The following is a 24,061-nucleotide window of genomic DNA, read 5'->3' as shown; positions in this document are numbered from 1 at the left end:
GGCTGTCTTCAAAGGGTCAAATGTAATTTTAGGATTGTATAAATGTATCTACTCCTTAACAGTAAAGCAAGAGCTTGGCACTGCCACCAGGTAGAAACAAGGTGCTGGCCCAGAAAAACAAGGTGGAGGGCCAGATTTCAGTCCCATGGGCCTTGTGTTTGCCACCTGTGACCAGACGCTAAAATCCTCAACAAAATAATTGGCAAAACCGCATCCCAGCAATACATTTAAAAGATTATCACCATGATCAAGTCGGGTTCTATCCCAGAAATGCAAGGATGGTAAAATATTCGCAAATCAAAAAACATAATACATCACATAAACAAAAGGAAAGACAATAATCACACAATCATATCAATAGATGTGGAAAACACATTTGATAAAGTATGGCACCCATTTATGATAAACACACACAGAAAAGTGGGAGTAGAGAGAACATACCTCAACATAATAAAGGCTATATACAAGAAATGTACAGCCACTATCACACTCAATGGGCAAAAAATAAAAGCCTTCCACAATATCAGGAACAAGACAAGGTTGTCTGCTTTCACCATTTCTATCGACGTAGTATTAGAAGTTCTAGCCACAGATATCATACAAAATAAAAGGCATCCAAATTAGAAAGAAGAAAGTAAAACTATCATTGTTTACAAATGACATGATAGTGTACATAAATAACTCTAAGAGACTCCACCAAAAAGCTACTAACATAATAAATAAATGTGGCAACACAGTGTGATACAAGTCAATATTCAGAAATTTAAGGCATTTTTGTACACCAACAATGAAATATCAGAAACACAATTCAAGAGAAACATCCAATTTGCTTATAGCAATATAAAAAAAAATTACCTAGGAATAAACGTAACCAAGGAGGTAAAAGACCTGTACTCAGACAACTACAAAACACTGAAGAAAGTAATTTAGGAAGACACAAATAAATGGAAGCATATACTGTGTTCATGGATTGAAAGAATTAACATCATCAAAATGTCCCTACCCAAAGCAATTTATAGACTCAACACAATCCCTAGTAAAATAACAATTACATATTTCACAGATACAGAACAAACATTTCAAAAATTTATGTGGAACCATAAAAGAGACCAAATAGGACTCGGCAATTTTCAGAAACAAGAACAAAGTAGGAGGGATACCAATACCTGATATCAAATTATATGGCCACTGTAATCAAAACAGTCTGGTATGGGCATAAGAACAGACAAAAGATCACTAAACAAGAATTAAAGAGCCCAGAAATAAACCCAAGTCTCTACGGTTCATTAATATTTGACGAAGGGGACAGAAGCATAAAATGGAGTAAATAATAGCCTATTCAACAAATGGTGTTAGGAGAGCTGGACGGCTACATGCAAAAAAAACCAAAAAAGTGAAATTCAACCACTAACTTACACCATACACCAAAATAAACTCAAGATGGATAAAAGACTTAATACATGTCATGACACCATAAAAGTCCTAGAGGAGAACATAGGCAGGAAAACCTCAGGTATTCCATGCACAATATTCTGACTGATACGTCCCCTACAGCAGGGACATAAAGGAAAGAATAAACAAATGGGGACTACATCAAATTAAAAAGCTGCTGCATGGCTAAAAAAAATGAGCAAAATGAAAAGGGAACCAACTGTATGGGAAAATATATTTGCCAATGATGCCTGGGACAAGGGTTTGATCTCCAAAATATATAAAGAACACACAAGACTCCACACCAGGAAGACAAACAATCCAATTAAAAAATGGGCAAAGGACCTGAATAGATACTTCTCCAAGGAGGACATACAGAGGGTCAGAGATATATGAAAGGATGCTCAGCATCACTACCCATTAGAGAGATGCAAATTAAAACCACAATGAGATAACTTTTCACACTGGTCAGAATGGCCATCACAACCAAATCAACAAACATGTGCTGGTGAGTTTGTAGAGAAAAGGGAACCCTAGTACGCTGTTGGTAGGAATACAGACTGGTACAGCCACTGTGGATAATAGTATGAAATTTCCTCCAAAAACTAAAATGGAAACTGCTTTTTGACCCAGCAATTGACTGCTGGGATTATGTCCTAGGAATCCTGAAACCAATTCAAAATAACCTATGCATCACAATGGTCATAGCAGCACAGTTCACAACAGCCCAAGTGCTGCAAACAGCCTAAGTGCCCATCAGTAAATGAATGGATCAAAAAATTGTGGTACATTTACAGGATGGAATACTACATAGCAGAAAGAAGGAGCTCCTACCCTTCATGACAGCATGGATGGAACTGGAGAGCATTATGCTAAGTGAAATAAGCCAGGTGGTGAAATACAAATTCCATATGATTTCACCTCTGAGATGTAACAAACAAAACAAACAAGCATGCAAAATAGAACCAGAGATATGGAAATAAAAAAACAAAGTAAAAAGGGAACCAACTGTATGGGAAAACATATTTGCCAATTATACCTCAGACAAGGGTTTGATCTTCAAAATAAACAAAGAACTCCCATGACTCCACACCAGGATGACCCAAGTAGCCAGAAGGGAGGGGGGAAGGTGGAAATGGGGAAGAAGAGGGGAAGAGGCATCAAGGAACATGTGTAAAGGACCCATGACAAAGACAATGGGGACTAGGGTGGAGGACTGATTGTGTGAGGTGGGCATGGGTAGGGCAGAGGAGAGTAATGGGTGGGTTGGGGAATGGGTACAACTGTAACTGAACAATATACAAATTTTTTTAAATAAAGAAAATGCCAAATTTTAGTGATTCAACAGATTTAATTACACAGGACTTCTAATACCCTTGGGTTGCCACTGTTACTGTGATTCTTTAAGAGGGGCAATATGGTATGCAGATTTTTACAAATTCGGCCACAAATTTTTCTTTTTGTTTTAAAAACTAACGTTCATGGGAAGGTATTATGGCACTCGACTCAGTATTGTCTATGCTGTATCTCATTTAATACATTATAAAATCTAACAAAGTAGGCACTATTATGAACTCAATTTACACATTAGAAAACTAAGCACTGAAGTTAGATAATTCACCTGTCCAAGGTCACACAGTACCCATTGGAGCCTACATTAGACTCCAGATATGACTCAAAAAACTACATTCTCTTCAACATTAAGCTCTAATGGGGCCTCCCTTTTTTGTTAAAGCATCATACTAGACTTTAAAGAAAAGTCCTTGTGAATTCTGACCCTGTGTCCTGTTTACTAACCTGCAATAACCAGTATTTACACTGGCCTAAAAGAAAAACAAAGGGAATGGAAGTTAGGAAGAACCTAAAAACTTCAGAACTGTCCAAATAATATTCCATTTTCTAACTTTCTTTTCTCCCTTAGTTTCCAAGAGAATCAAAAATACAATGCATCACTAGAAGGTGATGAAGGTAGAGGTAAAACACAAACAAATATCCAAGTAGATTTCTAAAGCAGAAATCTCATAAAGCAGAGCAAAGCACCTAGAAGTATCCAGGTAAAATTACTACAGCAGGAAAAAAAATCAGGACTATACTTCAAATCATTCTCACCAAAATTCTATATCTAGAAAGAATCTGATGATTATTGCTGGTACCAGATTTTAAACTACCAGTCTTTACAGAATAGATTTTTCTTAAATATTTGCTTAGAGTTTTTTCCTAATTTTTTATAGCAGTAGCACATATGTAAGTTATTTATACAAAGCCTCAATTAACACTTTAGGACACTTCTTTCTAGTCATTTCATTTGATGCATCAGTATCTGGATTTCTTCCTTTTACAGTTATATTGGGTTGGCTAAGAAAAGTCCATTTAGTTTTTTTCTGTAAAATAAAAGACACATGTTCACTTTCACCAATAATTTTATTGACTTGGATATTTTGAGCTATGTTGGCTATTTCCTCCTACTGGCTTCTAGTGGGTAGAGACCAGGGGTGCTGGTAAACATCTTCCAAACTTTCTGACCCACCCAGTAGTATACCCTGCTTTATTTATTTAACATTAGAAGAATTTTTCCATATTGTTATTACTCATCAAATTTTAATTTATAGTATTTAATATTTAGATTATATTATTATACTTTATTGCTTACTTCAATTGTGCATAAATAGGTTTCCAGTTTTTTCAGTGGTATAAATAATGTTGTGATAAAAATCTCTAGAACTTTTTTGTACTTAGGATAATGCCCTTAGGATAAGTTCCACAATATAAGATAAAAATCTGTAAACAAATTTGAGGGACAGAAAAGTATTTAGAAAGTCCCTGTTAGGTTAAAAAAAAAGGAGAAATGTGTAAGACAAAAATTATTTTTATGATGTGATCCCCTCTATGTAAAATAATATTCAAAGGAAAGAAATATTGATTATCTACATTGTTAAAGGTTGGCATCATTCATATTTTCTTATTTATGCCATTCTGTGTTTTCCAAGTATTCTATAATTAATTCATATTTCTTATGCAAAATATTTAATTTACATTTATAATCATTGAAAATATTTTATATGTTTTCCTTTTTCTGTGCAAAGAGCTTCTACTCTACACAAGAAAGACAAAAGAAAACAATAACAACCAATGCTACAGTTTAAAAAACAGGAACAAGAAAAATTCCTTCAAAAAGCCCTAAGCCAATCTTTGAATTTTCCACTTTTCTCATTCTCCATCACACCTCTGAAGTTTTACTGACATACCAACCAAAAAGAAGAAAAGGGAAAATAGAAGTATCCTTCTGAAATGTTTCTTTTCAGGTCTATCTCCATATTCATTCTCCCTTAAATATTTAAGAACATGCCCGTTTTTCCCTTCTCCCCTTACAACTACTTATCTAACTAAAACATTAACTTTCATATCCTTTCACCCAATGAAATAAGCACCAAAATGAACACAGTTCCAGGCACATGCCAAATTAAGGACTGCAGTACTAGGAGTGGGGACCTGGATGAAAAGTATATTAAAAAATTAACCTGAGTTTATCTGAACTTCATCATTCTCCCAGTTGAACAATAATGAAAAGTTTTCTAAACCACCACTGGGAATACAATCATGGCTTGGTAGAACAGGTTATACATACCACCCATTGACAATATGTTTCTCTTTCTAAATTAGATAACACCATTAGGAAAAAATTTACATTTAGTTGACTCTTCCGTTCAGAACTAGAAGTCTTCTGGCAGAGAATGCCAAAGTGGGAACTAAGTTTAAAGTTTCATAAAACAAATGGAAACATGAAAGGATAGGAAAACAATTTTGGAGGAAATATTCAGAATGCCTACCAATGGATAAATTTTTAAAAAGCTAAGAATTAAAATGGGACAATTCTAAGGGGCAATATCTGATAACTTTACTAAATATATAATAGTTCACAGATGGAATCTAATTATGACCAATGACATGAAAAACCAGGATGTAATACTAATAAAATTTTTTACTTTACCTTTCTAATTTGCCATAGAGTGCACATAATACATTATACTTCTTCAATAGTCTTGCAATAGCATTATCAACTTTGGTACTGGTATCAATTTCTTTTAGTAAGTCAAAGAATTTGTAGACACTACAAAGAAAAGAATAGAAAAAAGTAAATTGTAATTTTAAAAATTCACTTTATTTCATTTTCAAGGCATAGGTATTTCAATTCAAAAGATTATCAACTTTACACAAATCACTATTATAACCTTTGGAAGAAATTACTTTTTTTATTTTCCGAGAATTTGAAGAGGAAGAAAATCCATTAATTTTCAACCTACACCCCTATATCTATATACCTATGCCTACATCTATTTATCATCAAGAATGTTAAAAAGGGTTATACACATACACACATATTTATTTCTGTATCTATCTATATATTTTTAAAACCATAAGTTCACATTCATTTATCCAATTCTAATGTAAAACTAATTAGTTCACTCCAAGGTTTCCTTGTCCATGTTTATAACTCTTCTTTGACAGTGAGAAAGCTTGGGATCCATTTACCTTTCATTTATTGATTCAGTCAATCTTTCAGTTGTAAACATCTTCTATCTCCAAAGCCACCCGCTCCTCCACATGGGTATACTATCCTAACCTGTTCAGACTGAATCCCTATCCTGGACTGCCCTCAAGGACAGTCACCAGACTCATCAATAGGCTGTCTAGCAACTAAATAGTTAAAGGTTTCATTCTAAAAAAACAGGCTGGATCATTCAGACATTAATCTTGAGAACTGGAAAATTAAAGCTTCAGCTATCAGCAAAGGCACAAAACCCAAAAGAATAAAAGTTCCTTTGATACAGAAGGGATTAGGGCTGCCGTGACAAGCTATGTGGAAAAGCAAATACAGGAGGGTAGAAATTATATGGAATAGATGATCAGACTGCTACATAGAAATTGAGCAAATGTAAGATACATCCAGAGAAAAAGAAATCCACCTTATAATAGCATTCATTCAAGAACCACTCTCAGCTCCAGTGTTTATGAGATATATGGTAATACCTATCCATGGAGCACCATGAAAACTGTGAATTGTTACTATAAAGCCTTCTTTTTCTAGGGTGAGCTTACATGACTATCTATTCCTCTTGTAGCCCTCCTCTGAAGGGAAAAAGACAGGAAGGGTACACAAGCAGGCAGGCTAGCATAAAAAGCCAAAATTAAGACACATAGATATTTGTATAATTCTGTAGATAACTACATATTCTAGAATAAATTGATATTGGTCTGCAAATTGTCTGTTACCACTCCACAAATAAATAAGTACAGAAACTGAGAGTAAGCATTTTATGGCAATTTGACACTAATTTTATACCTACTGAATCTTATAACAAAAAGTTTAGTCCTATGGCTAATATAATCTTTGTTTCACTTTTCATTTTTATTTATACTACATTTTTTAAAAAATATCAGTCTATGAAATATTGGAAATAAAAAAAAAAACCTAGTCCTTTACCAGAGCACATTTAAGAAGCAATGGTCCAGACAACATTCCTGAATAATTAGCAGAACACTGCAAAATGTCTAAGAAAAAACTGTACCAAATATATTACTATATTTATGACACACCCACTTTATAAATCAGGGTTGCTCTGTAAATACTCAGGGAAAAAATTATAGGAAAAGCTTTGACAGGAAAATTCTTCCATTTTATAGACAGAAGGCTTTCTCTGTCATATTTATTTAGTAGTCTATGAATAGCTATATAACATTGTATTATAGTGTATTACACTCATCTGTTTATCTTCCCCACTGAATTGAGTTTCTTGAGGTCAGAGACTATTTCTTGCCATTAGAACCTAGCACAGTATCATAGTGCCTAACAGTTAAGTTTTCTTTCTTTCCTTTTGTGTGTGTGGGGGTGAGGGGGTATGGGAACAGCAGGTATACAGGGAACAGGGTTACAGAAGGAAAGAGATCAAGACCCCCACCAGTGTCTAAGGTGTTTTGGCATTTAACTATAAACTTTACCTCTCTATTCATTATAAGCATTTAATTCCCATAATTCTCTGATGTAGCTAATAATTTTCACTTCACAGGTGAGGAATTTGAGACTAACGCTCAGCAATCTGCTCCAAGTAAAACAACAGAGCCCAGATTTAAACTCTTAACCCAAACATCCATATTCTTTCCTGTCTTCTGAAGCCACTAAAACATTTGCTAAATGAATAAATAAATTAATGTAAGAATTTACTGATATAATTAGATTACTTTTCAGCTACATAAAACTACTTTTAGAGATTTTATTTAATAAAGTTTAATAAAGCTTATTTAATAAACTATAAAAGCTCTAAAAGGTAAACCAATTCTAATTCAATAGGTCAGTGATTTTCAACCCTTTTCATCTCATGGCACACATAAACTAAATACTAAAATTCTAACAAAAAATAGGTATAATTTTGATTCATTCACAATGAATGACTATTATTGTGTTGGCTGTGTCTTTTTTTTTTTATTTGACCATCTAAGGGAAAAGAGGTGAGTGCTCCTGACTAAACAGTCAGGTATTGCATGTTATAAAAAAATCTTGCAGCACACCAGCTGAAAATCACTGCAATAGGTTAAATGTGAATATACAATGCCTATGTTTCCACATCTGTATAGTGGTAGTAAGAAAAAGTATTACCAAAAATGCAACAGTTTAATGTATCTCATTGAAATAAAATACCAATTACATTTAATTGTAGATGGCTTTATCCAAGAAGAAATATATACTATTATTTCTCGGTAAAATTATTTACTGTTACATTTTATAAACATGCTGCCAATGAAATGATCAGAAGTCTCAGAAGGCTTCTCAATATAAAGTTCATGAGTTACTGGAAACAAATTAGTTAATTCTTCTTATAAGGCTTATAAGCTCAAAAACAAACATTAAGTAATTATTAGGACAAGTATTGTAATGAATATTTAACTGAATATAGTATCAAAAAGTATATAACATCTTTTACATTAAACACTGTTAAATAAATCTTAACTAAATTCCTTTAAGATAACTCATTCTACTAAGGTTGTAATAAGGCTACTTTATAAATCTTTGTTTCTTCTGTCCATATTAGCAACAGCTACATTTAAGAAAGTTTAAAAATAGTGAGAGACACAAAAATTTCCCCAGGACACAAACTGCTATAATTTTTGGAAATTACAGCATAAATATACTTTCATTAAGGGTCCCAAGACAGAATGATACTTCACTGGTTGACCTAACTCTTCTTTATGTTTCATTTAGTTTTCACATTTCTCACTAATTGCCTAGGGCTTAAGAGGAACATTCAGATGTAATTTTCTTTAATGTTAGAGGCAATACTGATGTAAAAAATTTTACCTGATCTCTATGTTTTTCTGTAGTTCAGTAAAAGTAAATGGCATTTCATCTAGCTCAACTGCTGCAATAAAGATACTGATGCCCCATAGTTCCTTTTTCTTCTGAATATAACTTTCCTGAAACCAAACAAAAAGAAAAAATTCAAATACTTCATTCAATCATTCACACATTGAATACTGTGTTAAAATTCTGTTATATTTAATTTTTATTCAGCATAACAAAATAGTTTTTAAATCCTTATGATGGCATATGCTTGAGAGCATTTAATTCTACACTAATAACAAACACATTTTATACTGTATGGCAAAAAAATACTAGAATCAAAAAGTTAAATTACAACTTACTGTGGAAAATTTAGGAGTTATTCAGTTCTTTGAAGTACATATTTTCAGTTTTCAATAATCCAATGTCATTAAAGCCAAGGTAAAAAATTTTAGAGTCCATAAAAAACAAACCCACTTTCTTATTTGATTATCCTCCCTTTAATTCACTCATTTGTATTAATCTACTGATTCAAGTTATTTTAACATTGTGAAATTCATATCTCTAAAGCTATAACTGCCTTCTTGTAAAATGAAAATAATAATACATACTTTATTTTGTAAGAATTAAATGAGATTATATATATAAAGCACTTAGCATAATGTCTAGCATATAATTAGTACTCAATTAGTGATGTCTATCACTATCAGAATATTTTTCATGATTAGAATATATACTTTTTCCCCTAAAAATGTATATCACTGTTTAAATATATTCAGTTTTGTTGGTAAAATTTGTAATAAATTGAAAACAAAAGAAATATCAAATTATCTGATGTTCTTTTAAACAACTGGAACTACTTGCTTAGCCTTAACTGAGGATTACAATAAAGCTGAAAAGTATGTGATGAAATTTTATATTGTTTTGTAATCTCAATTACATAAAAGCTTTAGGAGACTAATTGTTCTGGATCATCAAATTTATAAACAATAAAAAGATGATCAGTCTTCAATTTTAAACTTTTCCTTAATTTTAGCCATTTTGGAAATAATATTTTAAAGCTTATATTACAACTATACACTGACTAGAATGTTTAAATTAAAAGGACTGACATCAGTGGTTGATGGAGATGCAAAACAATGGAACGCTCAAATATTGCTGGTGAAGACATAAAATGGTAAAACCATTTTGGGAAACAAGTTTAGCAAGTCCTTAAAAAGTTAAATATATACTTTTATCTTTAAAAAATTAAATATGTTTATGTTTATACTTTAAATATACTTTTTATATTTAAAAAATTAAGTTAAATTTATACTTCCATAACATTTAGCAATTCTACTTGTAGATATTTATACACAAGAGAAATGAAAACTTGTACAAAAATATTAACAGCAGCTTCATTCATAAAAACCAAAAATTGGAAATAATTCAATATCTAGAAACAGGTGAATAGATAGATTGTAGTATGTCTACACAATGGAATACTGTTCAACAATAAAAAAAGTATGAATGAACACAACATACACAAATCTCAAAATTATTACACTGAGAAAAAAAAGCCAGACACAAATGCACACATACTATACATTGGATATAGGTACATTCATCTCATATAAAATTCTAGAAAGAGCAAAACTAACCTTTGATATCACAAAGTAAATTAGTGGCTGCTTGGGGATAGGTGTAGGGGAACAGATAAAAAGGAGAATGAGAAAACCTCCTGGAATAATAAAAAATGTCTATATCTTAAATGGCAGTACTTACATGGTTAAGTACATTTGTCAAAAATTATTAAACTATTCATTTAAAATTGGTTAATTTCAGTATATGTAAATTATACCTCAATAAATTAGATTTTAAAATTATATTGCATACTCACTATTTCTGAAACTGAGCATAAAGGTATGCATACATAGCTTAATTGTTAAAATGACTAAGTGTATATTTTAATAAAATGAGTGAATATCAATTTTTGTATGTGTTTCTAACAACATGGTCAATTTCTCAGAAATTACTGAGATATAAAAGGTAGTTTGTAATAAATAACCTCCCAAATACCATACTTTTTGAATTTTTATGCTTACTTTTTATGTTGTTTTTGGTTAGCTTCCTTGCCCTAAGGACTACTGAACCTAAGTGCTCTCAGTATGTCTGTTTTCAACAACTTCAGTCTTTTTTAATTCTTTTAAAGGTTGGGAAACAAAGTAACTCAGGTTGTTAAAATTGAATGTTCTTTTATTCACTTTTTTAAAACAGCAAATTTTATTAGAATACAGCCAATATAATTCAACACAAGCTCATCTGAAATAATAATAAAAGACACATTTTTCATTTTCACCAATAACTTTATTGAACAACATATTCACCATTTTGTTCCACTACTTTCTGTCATCTTTCAGGCAACTTCATAATTCCATCTTCCTAAAACTTTTTATCTTTTTGAGCAAAGAAGTGTCCCAAGAGCCTTTTGCACTATTCCAGGGAACTGAATTTTTTTCCATTAAGAGAATTTTGAAAAGACTAAAATAAATGGATTCTTAAAATGCAATGTCTGGTGAATACGACAGATGAATCAGAACTTCCCAGACAAGCACTAGCAGTTTTTGCCTGGCCAACAAAGAAACATGCAGTCTTGCATTATCCTGATGGAAGATTATGCGTTTTCTGTTGACTAATTCTGGACACTGATTTCAGTTGGTCTAATTAGGAGCAGTGCTTGTTGGAATTAATCATTTGGTTTTCCAGAAGGAGCTAATAATAGAGGACTCCCTTCCAATCCCACCATATACACAACATCACCTTCTTTGGGTGAAGATTGGCCTTTGGTATGGTTGGTGGTGGTTCATTTACTTGCCATATGATCTCTTCCCTTCCACATTATTATAAATTATCCACTTTTCATCACTGTTGCTACATTTAAGTAGAGAATCATATGTGGACATATGGTCAAGATAGTTTTTCTCACTTAATGTATGTGAAACCCAAACATCAAAGCCATTAACATAACCAAGCTGGTGCAAATAATCTTCGATGCTGATTTGGATATTTTGAATATGTCAGCTATCTCCTGCATGGTATAATGCTGATCATTCTCAATTAATGACTCAATTTGATTGCTATCAACTTCAACTGATCCACCTGACTGTGAAGCATTGTCCAGAGAGAAATCACCAGCAATAAACTTCCCAAGCCACTTTTGACATGTTCAATCAGTCACACAGAACTTTCTCCATACACTACACAAATCCTTTTTGCATGTCAGTTGCATTTTTACCTTTCTTGAAATAACAAAGTGCAATATGCTGAAAATGTTGCTTATTTTCTTCCACCTTCAGTATTAAAATGACTACACAAAAATTCACCAATTTTGATGTTTTTTAAATGCATGTTGATATGACAGCTGTCACAATACAACAAAACTGTTTCTAGAGAAGAAAACTAAATATTTCTTCTAAACCTGAGACCATTAAATAATATTTTAGTTATCTATTTAACTTAGTTCTTTAAAGAAAACTGGATTACAAATGAGTTCAATGTTATAAAACGGGATAACCCACTCACCAGGAAATATTTTTGTGTATCTAAAAGGTTTATAGCCTTTTTAATCTGCCTTCTTTCGCTCATGATAAAGCCTCTATGGACTCACCATACTGTTGTATCTATTAACATTTATTCATTTTAATTGCTGTACTCCATTATTTAATTGTAGTACTCCATTATATGCCACACTTTGTGTATCCTTTTCAACTTTTGAATAAACTGTTATAAATAAGGTTACTAACCCTAATTAACTAACTGTAGGTCTTTAAGTAGATGCATATTTCATTTTTCCTGGACAAACATCTAGTTTGAAAATGGCTAAATTCTATGTTAAACGTAAGTTAAGTTTATAAGAAACTGGCAAACTGTATTCCAGCCAAGATATCTGCTCACTGGATCAAAAGAAGGACAACAAGTTAACAATTTTAAAAACAAAAAAATAACCAGAACTACCAGAAAATCGAACTATATAGAAGTACAACAACCAAGGAGTTAAAGAAGAAACATTCATCCAGACCTGTAGGAGGGGCAGAGATAGGTAGCCTGAGTGGAGAGGACTCTCAGCTAGGCGATGGCTGAGACCAACAGGCAAGGTGGCAGCTGGTGGAGCAGGCAGTCCCACATTTGCATGTGGATAAACCAGGGAGCAAGACACCCATGCAACCCACGGTTCCAGCATGGGAAAATGAAGCCTCAAAGTCTCTGACTGAAAAAACCTGTGGGGGTTGAGGCAGCAGCAGAAACTACCAGCCTCACAGGAGTTCATTGGAGAGACCCACAGGGTCCTAGAACATACAGAAGCCCACCCACCGGGAATCAGCACCAGAACAGCTCAATTTGCTTATAGGTAGTGGAAGAAGTGACTGCAAGACAGCTGAGCTGAGCAAGCAGCATTGTTCCGTCTCAGAACCCTCCCCCACATATAGTGCCACAACACAGGGACATAGGTTGCTGCCCTGGTGAATACCTAAGGTCCCACCCCTTAAAACCTAAAAGGTGCCCCAAGACAAAAAATATGGCCCAAACAAAAAAACAGATCAAAGCTCCAGAAAACATACAACTAAGCAATGAAGAGATAGCAACCTATCAGATGCAGACTTTAAAAAATTGGTAAACTGGATACTCACAGAAATGGTTGAGTATAGTCGAAAAATAGAGGAAAATGTGAAGGCTATACAAAGTGAAATAACGGAATACATACAGGGAAACAACAGTGACGTGTAGGAAACCAGAACTCATATCTAACAGTTTGGAAAAGGAAGAAATACACATTCAATCAGAACAGAATGAAAAAATAAGAGTTCAAAAAAATGAGGAGAGGGTCAGGAACCTCCAGGACAACTTTAACCATTCCAACATCCAAATCATAGGGGTGCCAGAAGGAGAAGAGGAAGAGCAAGAAATTGAAAACTTACTTGAACAATAATAAAGGAAAACTTCCCCAACCTGGCAAAGGAAATACACTTCCAGGAACTCTAGGAAGCTCAGAGAGAGAGTCCCAAAGAAATTGGACCCAAGGAAGCACACAACAAGGCACATCATAATTACATTAGCCAAGATTAGAGATAAGGAGAGAATCTTAAAAGCAGCAAGAGAGAAAAGGAGACAGTTACCTACAAAGGGGTTCCCATAAGTCTATCAGCTGATTTCTCAAAAAAGAAAAAACCTTACAGGCAAGAAGGAGCTGGAAAAAAGTATTCGAAGTCATGAAAGGCAAGAGCCTACATCCAAGATTACTCTATCTATCAAAGCTATCATTTAGAATGAAGGACAGATAAAGTGCTTCCTAGATAAGGTCAAGTTAAAGGTATTCATCACCAAGCCCTTATTATATGAAATGTTAAAGGGATTTATCTAAGAAAAAGAAGATAAAAAATATGAACAGTAAAATGACAACAAACTCACAGCTATCAACAACTGAAAAAAACAAAAACGAACTAAGCAAACAACTAGAACAGGAACAGAGTCAGAGAAAAAGAGATCACATGGAGGGTTATCAGCAGGGAGGAGGAAGGCAGGCAATGGGAGAAAATGTGCAGGGAATAAGAAGCATAAATGGTAGGTACAAAACAGACAGGGGGAGGTCAAGAACAGTATAGAAAATGTAGAAGCCAAAGAACTTACATGTATGACCCATGGATATGAGTGAAGGTGGAAGAATGTTGGTGGGAAGGCAGATACAGGATGGAGGGGAATAGAGGGGAGAAAAAATGGGACTATTGCAATAGCATAATCAACAAAATACATTTTAAAAAAAGAAACTGACAAAACTGTTTTCCAGTGTAGCTTCACCATTTTTATTCCCACCAGCAACAAATGAAGAGTACCAGTTGCTTCGTATCCTCACCAGCACTTCGTTTTTGTTTTCTCCACTATTCTAGTAGGTGTGTAGTTGTACATTTTCCCAAAGACTAATGACATTGAGTACATTTTCAAATCTCACTGAACATCCATATCTCTTCTTTGGTGAAGTGTGTTTTTAAATCTGGCCAATTTTCTATTCATTTTATTAAATTTTAAGAGTTATTTATATATTCTAGACTCCAATCCTTTAACAGATATGTGTTTTGCAAAAATTTTCATTCAGTCTGTGGCTTTTCATTTTCTTAAACAGGATATTTCAAAGAGCTTAAGTTTTTAATTGTGATGAAGGTCACTTTACTAATTTCCTTTCTGTATCACACTTTCAGTTGTATTATCTATGAAATCTCTGTGTGGCCCAAGGCCACAAAGATTTCCTCCTGTGTCATCTTCCACAACCTTAGTTTTATAATTCATTTCAGTTAATTTTTTTTTAAAGATTTTATTTATTTATTTTTAGAGAGGGAAGGGAGAGAGAGAGAGAGACATCAATGTGCGGTTGCTGGGGTTTATGGCCTGCAACCCAGGAATGTGCCCTGGCTGGGAATCGAACCTGGGACACTTTAGTTCCCAGCCCACGCTCAATCCACTGAGCTATGCCAGCCAGGGCTCATTTCAGTTAATTTTTATAAATAGTGTGACGCAGGGACTGAAGTTCATTTTTTGCATATAAATGTCCAATTGCTCCAGCATCAGTTGCTGAAAGGAATGAACGTCCCTCATTGAATTGCTTTTGCATCTCTGTGTGCAAAGACTTACTATACACATATGAATTCTAACATTTATGGATTTTCTGTTCTGTTGCATTGAAATACTTATCTTTCTTTCACCTACAATACAGCTTTATATGTTTTGTTCTTTTTTATTCAGTTTATTCAAAGGGTCATCTGAATCACCTCTCAGTGTTCATATAAGAAATTAAATACTAGAAAATCTATGGTTCTATGTCTTTAAAATAATTCCTTATTACATTTCTACGATGATGTTCCTAACGTGTTCACTACTGAAATCCTTAACCTCATTACCCCACCAAGAATTCTGTACTCAACTATTGTACTATCCTGTACTCTTGATCTTTATTTTATTGAGAAGTTTCCCCCCTAAGATCAAAAGCAGGACAAGGTTGTCTGCTTTCACCACTTCTATTCAACGTAGTATTTGGAAGTTCTAGTCACAGAGATCAGACAAAGAAAAGAAATACAAGGTATCCAAATTGGAAAGGAAGAAGTAAAACTGTTATTATTTGCAGATAATATGACAGTGTACACAGAAAACCCTACAGGCTCCACCAAAATTAGGTCAAGTAGTGAATCTGGCAAGAAAGCAAGATGCAAAATCAATATTCAGAAACTGATCTACACCAACAATGAAACAGTGGAAACAGAAACAAGGAAAATAAATCACATTTACTATAGCAACAAGAAAAACACAGTACATGGGAATAAACAACCAAGGAGGTAAAAGAATTGAACTCAGAAAACCACAGAACACTGAAGAAAGAAATTAAGGAAGATACAAATAAACGGAAGCATATACCATGTTCATGGATTGGAGAAATTAGCATAATTATAATGACCATACTACCCAAAGCAATCCACAAATTCAATGTAATCCCTATTAAAATACCAAAGGCATATTTCACAGATATAGAATATTTCAAAATTTATATGGAACTATAAAATTCCCTGAATTGGCCCTGAATAGCCTCAGCAATTTTGAGAAAGAAGAACAAAGTAAGGGGGATAACAATACCTGACATCAAACTAAATTACAAGGCCACTGTAATCAAAACAGTCTACTATGGCATAAGAGCAGACACATAGATCAATGGAACAGAATAGAGAGCCCAGAAATATATCCATGGTTGTATGGTCAATCAATATTTGACATGCAAAGTCCACTTCCCCCAGGGCATGGGTGAAAAAAACTAGCCGATCTTCTGAGGAACAGAGTGAACAGCTAACAGTATTCCAAAATATATAAAGATTGAAGACCAAAAATTACAGAAGACATTGAAAACTCAGATGGTAAGGGGAGTGCTTAAAGACAATAAGGTCCCTGGGACCAGTGTGGGAACCAGGGTGCCTGCAGGTCTGCTGCAAGATTCTTGGGAGAGGCAGGCTGGGCTGTGTGAGACGCCAGGTGCTTGTTTGCGGGGGTGAGGTGAGGGGGGATTGCATAGGAGGAATTTTTCAAAAAGAAGAAAGAAAAAAAGGCACTCCATGGCTGTCTGGGAATTCCCTGCAGTAGCCACCCACCTCCTGCACCCCTACCCTCACAGTCCTGGGTTGGTGCACACCCAATCCATAGCCAAGGGAGGCCTGCCTGCTCTCACTCCAGAAGCACTAGGACACTGCCTACCTGGTCCACGGCCCCGGAAGCTACCAGGCTGAGCCCACACCAAAAGCACTGGGGATAGTGCACACCCAGTCCAAGGTCTGCAGCTGCCTGTCTATGCTCACACCCAAGAAACCAGGGATAGAGCACCCCCAACCTGGCCCCTGTACCCACAGCCTTGTAGAGCCAACTGGCTCTCTAAGAGGAAGGTAAAAAAAAAAAACCCATAGAGGGGAGGTGCAGTCCCTAGAAAGCCTTTACTTAGTTGGGGGCTGAACTACCCTGAAGGGGTGCTGAGAGTCCCTACCATCTAGGACAGCAAAGAGCAAGAAGGTGGTATGAGTTGCCCCTAATTGGTGCACCTCAAGGACAGCGAAACTGGTGGACTAAAGGCCTAGGCTGGGTGCAGAAGGGAACTGAGGGCCTGGGCTGGAGGCTGGACGACAGCAAAGAGTGCAGCTCAGGAAGAAAAAAAAGCAAAACCAATCCCTCCTCACCCTGACAGAGCCAGAAAGACCAGCAGCAGAACTGGTGTGACCAGTTTAAAGCCAGCAGAAGGCTTTTTTTTTTCAATTCCTTCTTCCTTTCTGTCCTTCTTTCTTTTTTTTTTTCCATTCATTCTCCCTTCCTTTCCTTTTTTATTCCTTCTCCCTTCCTTTATTTCTTAAATTCCTTCTTCCTTTCCTTTTCTCACTCTTTTTTTCTCTTTTTTCTTTTCTCCTTCTTCCTTCCCTCCTGCCTTTCTTTCTTTATTCCTTCTCCATTCCATTCCCCCCCCCTTTTTTAAATCTTTCTTTTCTCACAGGTGATATAATAATACCTGGAGTGGAGAAAAGACCAGAGTTAGACCCAAACAAGGGTCATCCAAACAACATAGAGAGTGGGACAAATTTCACTTTGCTACTCCAGAGAGTTTGCAAGGTGAGAGCGGTGAAAACCAGTACACCTGTTGGAAGAGGAAACACATCAACAAAGGAACCACCAACAGATAACAATGGAAGAAGGTGAAAGAGGGAGTGGAAGCCACTCTAAGCTCAATCCAGGACCGATCTGGAAATACAACTAAATGGTGGAGAAATTACCCACAAGAAGCAACTGAACAAGAGTGAGAGAGAAGCCTCAAAACCTTGTGCACACAGAATAATCAGCTTCAACACAACATGTCCACACCTGCATAACAGAATACATGATGTGGTGGACCGAGTGACCCTCAGATAATCACCTGGAGGAAAGGACCCAACAAAGAAAGACAAAACAAAAATCAAAACCCAAAGACATACAGAGAGCCAACATAAATGACAGCCCAAGACCAGTGAGCTCCACAGAGTAAGGAGACTGCACCACTGAATGTCACAGGTATTCTACCACAGAGGGTCACACCATAAACCCAGGGAGCCAGAACAGATCAATTTAAGAAGCAGAGGCTAAAAAAAAAACACGAGTATCACAAACAACGGGAAGACAAAGAAACAATCCCCAAATGAAGGGAAAGGAGGAAGCCTCAGAAAGAATGCTAAATGAAATAGAGGCAACTCAACTATCACATACTGAGTTCAAAGCAATGATTGTCAGGAAGCTCAATGACCTCATGATGAGCTACCAGAAACTACAGGGAAACTACAATAAACTAAATGCAAACTATATCAACATGAAAAAGGAAATAGAAACTATCAACAAGGACCAACAGGCAATGAAGAATGCAATTTCTGAACTGAAGAACACAGTAGAAGGAATCAAAAGTGGGATCAATGAAGCACAAGATTGAATCAGTGAGCTAGAGGACAAAGTAGAAAAAAAAACACCCAGAAAGAGCAAGAAAAGGAAAAGATACTCAGAAAGAATTAAGAGGGATTACTGGGAATGCAGGACAACATGAAAGTAATAATATCCATATAATAGGGACACCAGAAGGAGAAAAGAAGAGCAAGGGATGGTAAACCTGTTTCAAAAAGTAATGATGGAAAACTTCCCTAATTTCATGAGAGAAAAAGTCACACAAATCTAGGAAACACAGAGTACCAATCAACAGGAACCCAAAGAGGCCCATTTCAAGATACATCATCATTAAAATGGCAAAATTCCAAGACAGAGAAAACCTTAAAGGCAGAAAAGGAGAAACAAGAAGTAACATACAAGGGAGCCCAAATAAGACAAGCAGCTGACTTCTCAATGGAAATGCTCCAAGCCAGAAGAGAATGTCAAGAAGTATTCCAAGTAATCAGAACCAGAGGTCTGCAACCGAGGATATTTTACCCAGTAAGGCTCTCAATCAAGATAGAAGGCCATTAAGGAGATTCCCAGACAAAAGAAATCTAAAAGAATATACCTCCACCAAACCAGCTCTGGAAGAGATGCCAAAGAGACTGCTTTAAGGAAATGAAGGAAAACAAAGAGAAAAAGAGGAACACAGCTATGAAAAAATGGCAATGCATAAATACCTATCAATAATAACCTTAAACGTAAATGGATTATATGCTCCAATCAAAAGACACAGAAGCTGAATGGATAAGGAAGCATGACGCACATATATGCTGCCTAAATGAGACCCACGTAACAACAAAAGACCTACACAGACTGAAAGTGAAGGGCTAAAAACAAATTTTCCAAGCAAACAGACAGGGAAAAAAAAAGCCAGCATAGGAATACTCATATCAGACAAAATAGACTTCGAAAATGGCCATAAAGAGAGACCCAGAAGGTCACTTCATAATACTCAAGGGAAAAATCCACCAAGTAGACATAAACATTATAAATATATATGCACCCAACATAATACCACCCAAATACATAAAGAAAATCTTAGAGGACTTCAAGAAAGATATTGACAGCAACACAACTCTAGTAGGTGATTATAATACCCCACTGTCAAAAATGGACAAATCTTCCAAACAAAATATCAACAAAGATATTTTGGCACTGAACAATGCCCTAGATCAAATGGACTTAACTGATATATATAGAGCCCTCCATCACAAAGAAGCTAAATACATATGCTCTTCAAATGCACATGGAACATTTTCAAAGATAGACCACATGATAGGACACAAAACAAGCCTCAGCAAACTCAAGAAAATTGAAATCATACCAAGCATTTTCTCTGACCACAAGGGAATGATACTAGAAAACAATCCCAAAAGAAAAAACCAAAAACACTCAATATCATGGAATTTGAAGAGCATGATATTAAACAATGAATGGGTCAAGAATGAGATTAGGGAACATATCAAAAAGTTTCTGGATTTAAATGAAAATGAAATCACAACAACCCAAAACTTATGGGACACAGCCAAGGCAGTCCTGAGAGGGAAGTTCATAGAGATACAGGCCTACCTAAAAACATAGAACTATTCCAAACAAACACCCTAACCCTACACCTAAAAGAACTCGAGGAACAACAACAAAGACAGCCCAGAGCAAGCAGAAGGAAGGACATAACCAAGATCACAGCAGAATTAAATGACATAGAGACTAAAAGCACAATTCTAAGGATCAATGAATCCAGGAGCTGGTTTTTAGAAAAGATAAATGAAATCAACAACCCTTTATTCAGGCTCATCAAGAAAAAAAGAGACAGGACCCACATAAACACAATCAGAAATGAAAGAGGAGAGATTACAACTGATACCACAGAAATACAAAGGATTGTAAGTAATCACTATGAACAACTGTATGCCAAGAAATTTGAAAACCTACATGAAATAGAAAAATTTCATGAAAAACTTAATCTTCCGAAATGAAATGAAGAGAAGCAGAAAGCCTCAACAGAACAATAACAGCAAATGAAATTGAAGCAGTAATCAAAAAAGTCTCAACACACAAAAGCCCTGGACCAGATGGTTTCACAGTAGAATTCTACAAAGCATTTAAAGAAGTGCTACAGATGACCCCTATCCTTCACAGACTATTCCAACAAATTGAAAATGAGGGAAGACTCCCAAACTCTTTCTATGAAGCCAGCATCATCTTAATCCCAAAACCAGATAAAGACACAACAAAGGAAGAAAACTTGAGGCCAATATCACAGATGAACATAGACATAAATATGCTCAACAAAATACTGGCAAACCGCATCCAACAATACATTAAAAAGATCACACACAATGACCAAGTGGGATTCATCCCAGGGATGCAAGGATGGTACAATATTTGGAAATCAGTAAATGTAATACATCACATAAACAAAAGCAAAGACAAAAATCACATGATCATATAAATAGATGCAGAAAAAGCATTTGATAAGGTACAGCACCCATTTATGATAAAAGCACTCAGGAAAGTGGGAATAGGGGGAACATTCCTCAACATAATAAAGGCCATATATGAGAGAACTACAGCCAACATCATACTCAATGGGCACAAACTAAAATCTTTTCCACTAAGATCAGGAACAAGAAAAGGTTGTCCACTTTCACCACTTCTATTCAACACAGTATTGGAAGTTTTAGCCACAGCGATCAGACAAGAAAAGGAAATAAAAGACATCCAAATCAGAAAGGAGGAAAAAACACTGTCACTGTTTGCAGATGACATGATAGTGTACATAGAAAATCCTATAGAATTGGCCAAAAAAACTGCTTGACCTAATAAATAAATTTGGCAAAACAGCAGGATACAAAATCAATATCCAGAAATCAAAGGCATTTTTGGACACCAACAATGAAACAAAAGAAGCCAAAATCAAGAAAAAAATCCCATTTGATATAGCAAAGAAAAAAATAAAATACCTAGGAATCAACCTAATCAAACAGGTAAAAGACCTCTATTTAGAAAACTACACAACAGTGAAGAAAGAAATCAAAGAAGACACAAACAAATAGAAACATATACCATGTTCATGGATTGGAAGAATTAACACCATCAAAATGTCCATACTACCCAAAGTAATGTACACATTCAATGCAATACCTATTAAAGTATCAATAGCATATTTCACAGACATAGAACAAATACTTGAAATATTTATATGGAACCACAAACCACCCCAAATAGCTGCTGCAATTTTGCGAAAGAAAAGGAAAGTAGGAGGGATCACAATACCTGATACCAACTCTATTACAAGGCTACTGTAACCAAAACAGCCTGGTACTGGCATAAAAACAGGCACATGGACCAACGGAACAGAACAGAGAGCCCAGAAATACACCCAAGTCTCTACAGTCAATTAATATTTAACAAAGGGGGAAGCAACATAAAATGGAGTAAAAATAGCCTCTTCAACAAATGGTGTTGGGAGAACTGGACACCTACATGCAAAAAAAAAAAATGAAACTTGAGCACCAATTTACACCACACACAAAAATAAATTCAAGGTGGATAAAAGATTTAAATATAAACTGTGACACCATTAAAGTCCTAGAGGAGAACACAGGCAGGAAAATCTCAGATATTTCATGCATCAGTACTTTCACTGATATGTCCCTTACAGCAAGGGACATAAAGGAAAGAATAAACAAATGGGACCTCATCAAAACAAAAAGCTTCTGCAGGGCTAAAGAAAACAGTATTAAAATAAAAAGAGAACCAACTGTATGGGAAAACATATTTGCCAATGATACCTCAGACACAGGTTTAATCTCCAAAATATATAAAGAACTCACATAACTCTACTCTAAGACGACAAGCAACCCAATTAAAAAATGGGCAAAGGACTTGAACAGACACTTCTCCAAGGAGGACATACAGAGGGTCCAGGGACACATGAAAAGATGCTCAATATTGCTAGCTATCAGAGAGATGCAAATTAAAACCACAATGAGATACCACCTCACACCAATCAGAATGGCCATCATAAACAAAGCAACAAACAAGAAGTGTTGGAAAGGCTGTGGAGAAAAGGGGACCCTAGTGCACTGTTAGTGGGATTGCAGACTAGTACAACCACTATGGAAAACAGCATGGAATTTTCTCAGAAAACTAAAAATGGATCTGCCTTTTGACCTGGCAATTCCACTTCTAGGATTATATCCTAAGAACCCTGAAACACCAATCCAAAAGAACCTATGCATCCCAATGTTCATAGCAGCACAATTTACAATAGCCAAGTGCTGGAAGCAACCTAGGTGCCCATCAGTAAATGAGTAAATCAAAAAATCTATGGTACATTTACACAATGGAATTCTATGCAGCAGAAAGAAAGAAGGAGCTCCTAAGCTTTGCAACAGCATGGATGAAACTGGAAAACATTATGCTAAGCGAAATAAGCCAGGCAGTGAAAGACAAATACCATATGATCTCACCTTTAACAAGAACCTAAACAACAAAAGAAAGAAACAAGCAAAATATAACCAAAGACACCAAAATAGAGAACAGGCTAACAGTGACCAGAACGGAGAGGGGAGGGAATTTCAGGGGAAAGGGTGAACGGTTTGCAGCAATAAATATAAAAGACACATGGACAATAACAGGGCAGGGTTGAACAGGAGGGAGGTGGGGAAGGTTAGGGTATTGGCCTGGGATGGGGGTACATGGCAGAAAACTGTACTTGAACAACAATTGAAATAAAAATTTAAAAAATTTAATATTTGACAAAGTGGGCAGGAACATAAAATGGAGTAAAAATAGCCACTTCAATAAATGGTGTTGGGAGAACTGGACAGGTTCATACAAAAAAATAAAAGTAGACCACCAACTTACACCACACACCAAAAGAAACTGCAGATGGGTAAATGACTGAAAAATAAGTTGTGACACCATAAAACTCCTAGAGGAAAATGTATGCAGAAAAACTTCAGATATCTCCCACAGCAATATTTTTGCCAATGTATCTCCTAGGGCAAGGAACATAAAAGAAAGGATAAACAAATGGACCTACATCAAATTAAAAAGTTTCTTCCCAACTAAAGAAAATATCAGGAAAATGAGTAGAGAAGCAACCTTATGGGAAAACACATTTTCCAATGATACCTTGGAGAAGAATTTAATCTCCTAAATATATAAAGAACCCCTATGACTGAACACCAGGAAGACAAACATCCAATTAAAAAATGGGCAAAGGACCTGAATGGACATTTTTCAAGGATGACCCACAGAGGGCCCAGAGACATATGAAAGGATACTCAG

General features: G+C 35.4%; 1 protein-coding gene across 1 annotated transcript in view; it reads right to left on the bottom strand.

Moving 5' to 3' along the window:
• Positions 1-24,061, bottom strand: part of RB1 (RB transcriptional corepressor 1) — a 295,974-nt gene that overhangs the window by 222,563 nt on the left and 49,350 nt on the right. The window contains 2 exon segments of the mRNA XM_036011346.1: positions 5,420-5,539; positions 8,783-8,898. Coding sequence (XP_035867239.1) covers positions 5,420-5,539; positions 8,783-8,898 — 236 coding nt within the window.

The sequence above is a fragment of the Phyllostomus discolor genome, chromosome 11 (assembly GCF_004126475.2).
Source record: "Phyllostomus discolor isolate MPI-MPIP mPhyDis1 chromosome 11, mPhyDis1.pri.v3, whole genome shotgun sequence".
NCBI classification, from domain to species: Eukaryota; Metazoa; Chordata; class Mammalia; order Chiroptera; family Phyllostomidae; genus Phyllostomus; species Phyllostomus discolor.
Note: the sequence above shows the minus strand (reverse complement) of the source record. Positions and strands in the feature narration are given on the sequence as shown.